Source organism: Propithecus coquereli, unplaced genomic scaffold (assembly GCF_000956105.1).
Source record: "Propithecus coquereli isolate 6110/MARCELLA unplaced genomic scaffold, Pcoq_1.0 Scaffold85, whole genome shotgun sequence".
Lineage (NCBI taxonomy): Eukaryota > Metazoa > Chordata > Mammalia > Primates > Indriidae > Propithecus > Propithecus coquereli.
This window is the reverse complement of record NW_012154729.1, coordinates 120,773-127,055: the sequence shown is the minus strand read 5'-3', so window position 1 is coordinate 127,055 and position 6,283 is coordinate 120,773. Positions and strand designations below refer to the sequence as shown.

The 6,283-nt window shown below is 41.0% G+C and overlaps 1 protein-coding gene across 3 annotated transcripts in view; it reads left to right on the top strand.

Annotated features, from left to right (window-relative positions):
- Positions 1–6,283, top strand: part of ANO4 (anoctamin 4) — a 405,605-nt gene that overhangs the window by 359,548 nt on the left and 39,774 nt on the right. For all 3 annotated transcript variants that reach the window (XM_012664002.1, XM_012664004.1, XM_012664001.1), the window contains one exon: positions 5,273–5,355. In XM_012664002.1, the coding sequence (XP_012519456.1) occupies positions 5,273–5,355 (83 nt within the window). The remainder of the gene's footprint in view (positions 1–5,272; positions 5,356–6,283) is intronic.

Here is a 6,283-nt window from a genome sequence, read left to right as displayed (position 1 = left end):
CTGGATGTAGAATTCTGGGATGTAGAAATCAGTTTAATTTTTGAAATATGTTGTTGATGGATATAGGATTCTACTTTCAACACTTTAGAGTGGAGGTCTTCAACCAGGAGTGATTTTTGCCTCTCAGGTGACATCAGACAATGTCTAGAAACATTTTTTGGTTGTCACGACTAGGAAGAAAGAATGCTACTGGCATGTAGGTGAACTTCGTTAGTGGATAAGTTAGGTAGTAAAACATGATGGAGGTGAAGGTAGAAAAGGAGGAGGGAAAAGCCTGCAAAACTCTGTCTTATAACTAAGATTAATAACGTTTCAGATGTTGTGGCTTGCGATTGCTCTAAGATCTGTAAGGGAGGTAATACACAGGTTCCTTCATCTTCATGCCATGTCTCAGTGTCCAGGTGACTTCATCACTTTTCTCTATGCTAAAGTGTCTGTATTAGTTAAAATAAGGTTAAGCCACTGTCAAAGACCTGATATCATGCAGTGGCTTTTAAAAAACACAGAAGTTAATTTCTTTCATATGTAAAAGTGTGACGCTGGCCAGGGGCCCTGATCCACGTAGTCATTCAGGGACACATATTTCTATGAAAGAGCTATTTGCCATCCCCCCCAGACCTTGTCATAATCTTCATGGTCTCACTGGGTCACCTCGGTTCTACCCATTCAGAAGGGGAAGGAGGATGTGGAAAAAGCATCCATCAGTGTTTTAAAAGCAGTCAGCAGGCAAGTACTCCATATCACATCACTTCTGCTCATATTCCACTGGTGAGACCTGTCCTTTGGCCACATCTAACTGCAAGAGTATCTGGGAAATACAGTATACATAGGGAGTTATGTTCTCAGCAACAATCCTTTTACTGTGGACGAAGGCAAGAATGAATCTTAGAGGACCGTTGATAGTCCCACCACAGGTTTCATGCAACCAAATAATGGCTGTGGTAGTTAGAACAGAATCATACTTTTACTGCAAGACAAAAGAGAAGCATAATAAGTTTCAAACTTTGATATTATTAAGTTATTGTTTATTTAACTCACACTGATGCATGAAGCATTCAGAAGACATGGCTACATGTTCTTCAGACTTATACCTTAATTTCTTATAAAGGTGTGAAAATATTTAGAAAGTTGGGAGAAGAGTAATTTACCACATTTGCTTTCATTCTCAGGACAGCATTTCATTTGTACATGTACTGAACCTCTGTGGGTGCCAGTCGCTTTGCTACACTCTCGGAGTATAAAGACAGCTAAGATACAGCCCTTATTCCCAAGGAGCCCACAGCTAGTGGTAGAGATGATCAAGGTTTTGGGTTCTATTGTTTGTTTGTTTGAATGCTGAATGGTGTGATCAGAGCCGACCTAGCTCTGTGCTAGGTTTGCACAACTCAGCATAGGCACAGAGAGACAGGGTTCAAAGGGAGTAGTTACAGAACACATAGGGCTAAATCTGAAAATGAGAGTAGGAGTTGACCAGATGGACCCAAATAGGGGAAAACATTACAAGCTAAGGAAATAGTGTGGGTAAAACTGAGACTGTATGAAACAACTCACATGTGAAACTGCTAGTGATTTAGCCTGGCAGTGAGGGTGCAAGTCAGGACAGGGAGAGTTGGGCACAAGCAGGGTCATTAGTCCTTTCATCCTGAGCTGGTGACAGGGATTTTATTCTATAGGCGATGTGGCTGCCCTGATTCCCAGGGCACCCGGTTGGATCTGGATTTAGAAAAATCATTAGCAAGATGCAAAGATAGATTGGAATCTAAGAAGTTCAAATGCTAACAATAAGGTCAAGCCTTCTGATGCTTCAGCTGAGAAAATTCTTGCAGAAAGAGTTCCACATATCAAAAAAAACTCGGCAAAACTCTTAGGAATTTTATCTTTTGAGAATCAATCCATAAAAGAAATATACTTTTTAATCGAACTTATCATACTGCTGGGTGGTATAGGAGAAAGATATATATAACATAAAGATATATATATAACAAATGTATATATAGCATAAGCCAACTTTGAAGGAGACAAAGAAGAAAGTGTGAGCTTATAACGTAAGGCAGCATATAACTAGGCACACTCAAAGGACAAGGGGCTCCCAGGGCTGTGGGTGTTTAGGGAAGGGAATTTAAATCATGGAATTGGAGCTTTGCCTAGAAAAGAAATGACCTATCTCACTTTGATTACATTTCATAGGTACAGATAGAAACGGATTCTTCATCCTCAAATGAATGGATATTTTCACACAACAACACTCTAAGAGAATGGCAAATGCATAAGCAATTTCTTCTTCTCATCCTCCCAAGTTCTAGAATGAAAGAGAGGAGAGGATAGTTAGCCAAAGCAGGGAGTGCTAGGGTTCGAATATTTATGTTCCTTATTTGTTGAAATTCTACCCATCCCCCAAGGTAGTAGTATTACGAAGAAGAGGGGCCTTTTGGAGGTGATTAAGCCAGAGTCCTTGTGATTGGATTAGTGCCTTTATTAGAGACTCCAGAGAGCTAGCTAGCCCCTTCCACCATGAAAGGGCACAGCTGGAAGGTGCCACCTATGAACCAGAAAGTGGTCCCTCACCAGACACCAAGTCTCCCGATGCCTTGATCTTGGACTTCCCAGCCTCCAGAACCGTGAGAAATAAATTTATATTGTTTATAACTACCCAGTTTATTGCATTTTGTTGTAGCAGCCTGAACAGGGTAAAACAGGGAATTAATGGTTAGAGTCTCTCTTCCCTCCTGGCAGGGGTCAGTACATGCCGAGGAGGAAAAAGTTGATGGAATAATTTGACAGCCACTGGCTCATCCTAAAAGTTAGTTCCTTCAAACAAGAACCACAGATGAGTTGGTAGGACTTAGTGGGAGCAGCGACTGCCAGTAATATAGACTAGATGTGTATCCTGTGGCCTGAGGCTGCCCCAAAATTCCTCCATCAGGCATCTCTGTGTCCACGGGTACCTTCCTGACTCTTATGGAGAATAGCCACACATTCAAGGACTGGGCCACTTGTCTCTTCAAGGCTGGGGACCCTCTAGAGACCAAAGAGAAAAAGTCTTTATAAAGTAGCATTTGCTTGAGGGGCCAGAGGATCTAGTAAAGGAATTGTACCAGGGACACTGTGCAAAGATAAGATAATTTGGTGAGACAGAGGGCAAGTGTGCAGAAAGCCCTGTTTACCAGTTGGCCCTTGGCTGGCATCTGGGAACTTGGATTTCAGGAGAGTTTCCACTGCTCTAATGGCTAAGGATAACTCATTGTGCATAAACTACATACATGAACAGTATGATTTATGCTTTCCTTCTGGGACTCTGGAATTTTAGTACATGCCAGGCAGAGGGTACCCACGTGACTAGCCCCCAGTAAAAACCCCGGGCACTGAGTTTCTAGTGAGCTTCCCTGTTAGACAACATTTCACGTGTGTTGTCACAACTCGTTGTGGAGGAGTGAAGAACATCCTGTGTGACGCCACTGGAAAGAGGACTGTTGGAAGCTTGTGCCTGTTTCCTGCAGACCTCGCCCCATGTGCCTTTTCTTTTATAGCCGTTCACTATAATAAATCTTAGTTATCGGTACAACTATATTCTGAGTCCTGTGAATCTTCCTAGTGAATCACCAAACCTGGGAATGGGCTTGGGGATCCCTGAGACAGCAAGATTCGCAGGAAGGACTCCAGTAGAAACTGGCTGCTCAGTGCTGGCACTTTTGTAACCCCCAACATGTATATTTATTTTTATTGCCATCGTCCAGAATTAAACACCTGATCGTGTTAGGTGTATCTTTCTTAACAACTGTAAGTATTCTGATTTTTCAGATTTTGGAAAAGTACTAAACATATCACATGTTACGAAATATCCCAGTAGGTCTGGGGAAGGACCATACTCAAATACATCAATATGGCTGTTTTTGACGCATGAACAGTCTCACTAAGTGGAATAAATAAGTAGCCTCACATCAATCCGGGTCAGAGCTCCCACCAGATGTGTTTGTGCCAAACTTAGAAAAAAAAACTTAGAATTTTTAGAGCATTTTAAATTTTAGCATTCCAGGTAAGGGAGTATGCTTATCAGGAAATAAAGGATTAGAAAAGTTAATTGATTTGCCAACCACTTGTATTTGAGTTGAATTTCAAATTTAGGACTGTCTAGGCCACATGCCAGAGAACTCTTATCTATTACTTTAGACTGTCTTTCTCGTTACTTTTAAAATTGTGTCTTCAATGTCCAAATGCTACTAATGAGGAAGTAGTGTGAAAATAAGGGGAAATGGAAAAGAAGAAAGTAATTATCTTTCTTTGGAATGGGTGTTTGGGTATTTGCCTTTCCCCAATGAAACTTATCCCAAATATATGACATATTTTTGCCTTCTGTAAGTCTAACTGCATATCAAGGCCCAAAAGAGATAGATCCACCAGTTCTCTCTCCTGGGGTATCTCTGCAATATCCCTAGTTGTCGTCATCCCCAAAGGGAGAGAGTGTGTGTCTGTGTGTCCCTTCATTGTGCCTTCCAAGGCAGCCGGAGTGTGTCTTATTTTTTCCTCTCTCTTTTATTGCATAATGCTCAATAATTGATTTAAGTAGATTTTTTTTTAATTGAATTGAGTAGAAAGTTATTTTGGCTGATTGAGGATAACTCCCAGATTTCTCTGGGTGGGGAGGCCAGCTAGCTCACACTTCCTGGAAAAAGTTCTTAATAGACACCTTTGCCTTCATTGTGGCAACAAAGAGATGATTTGGAGAAAAAGAGAAGCAACAGGACTGCTTCTTCCCATAAAATACCTTCCTTCCATGAAATAGTAAAATATATTTTACACAGGTATTTGCTGTGAGCAGGATTTGGGGAATAAGAAGTCACTACCAATCAGACACATGTGAACCGCTAAGTTTTTTCTAAGTTTTTTTTTTTTTTTTGCTTTTCTGCTCCTTCCTGCTCCTTACTTTTAAAAATGAATACTCTTATCAGTTAGAAAGATGTTTGTAACCCAGTTCTCTGTGTTCTTACATCCTAGGAGCTTTGTTATTCTAATAAGTCTGTTCTGCCTCCACTTGCAAACCAGCTTAATTTAATTCTAAATGAAATCTCTCATTTTTCATTATGTTTGATGCAAGCTTAGTAATTCTCAGAAAATGGTCCTTGTTAAATGAAGTTTACCTAGAAATTCTGATATTCTGGGATACTTACACAAACAGCTGTCATTCTTTGCAATGGCTTCATTATTCAGTGACACAGTTAATAGCCTTGTTTTACTTTTATATGGAATTGTCTTTGTCTTTCTCCACCTCTTCCAGCAACAGTTTTCCTGGAGTTCTGGAAAAGACGTCGAGCCGTAATTGCCTATGACTGGGATTTGATAGACTGGGAAGAAGAGGAGGTTTGTATCACTTACCTGCAAACTTTTTAGAAAGCAAATCACCAAGAAGTACACAATTCCCTTAAATCATTACTCTCAACTCTGCGACCGAAGTCACGTTAACTCTTAAAGAATTTTCAATAGCTGCCTTAGTAGGAAATTTCAAATAGTATAAGAAGGGGCTGGCAGAATTATTTTTTTTTTTAAAAAAAGCACTTTGATTCCTTAGTGGAATAAAATTCCATGACTAAGTGAAGCATTTCACTTGTGAGTAGAAGCCCCCAAAGAATTGGTAAGATGTTTTTTAGTTTTCTTAAATATCATCCATCTTCTTTACAGAAAAAGGGTGTTGGTTTTACATCTCTAGGCGCATAGAAACCAACCTTCTAAGAGAATTACTCCAAGGAAACGTTTCTATGAGCACCTCAGTACCCAGGACAGTGCCCAGGTGTGCACAGGGCTGAAGTATCACATCAGGTGGTAAATGCTGAGGAGAAACCACTCCTGAGCAGCTGCCTTTGGGGAAGTGGCTAAAGGCAGGGCAAACTCGGTCTCTGAGACCTCACCTCAGCTCATTCCCCAGCCTTCTCTCTCTCCTTTTATTCTCTCTCAGCCAATCCACTGTGCTCTTTCCTGACCTCTGTCTGGTTTTAATACTCTCTTCTTGCCTCTTTCCTGTCAGAAGTCCCAAGTACCCAGCTGGGCATGGTCACCACATTCCCCCGTCAGACCCTGCTTTCCCTTGACATTGGTCTCAACTCCCCTCTCCTCCCTGTCCTTCCTTATCTCTGACCTCTCCTGAGTCTCGTACCTCAGAGCCTCCGGATGCCATCATCAGATAAACCCATCACAGACATGTGATGTGATAATGGAAATTAATGTGTGTTTTCCTTGCAGGAAACATGTATGTGCCTTTATATACTAAAAGGAATCTTCTAGAGATACAAAT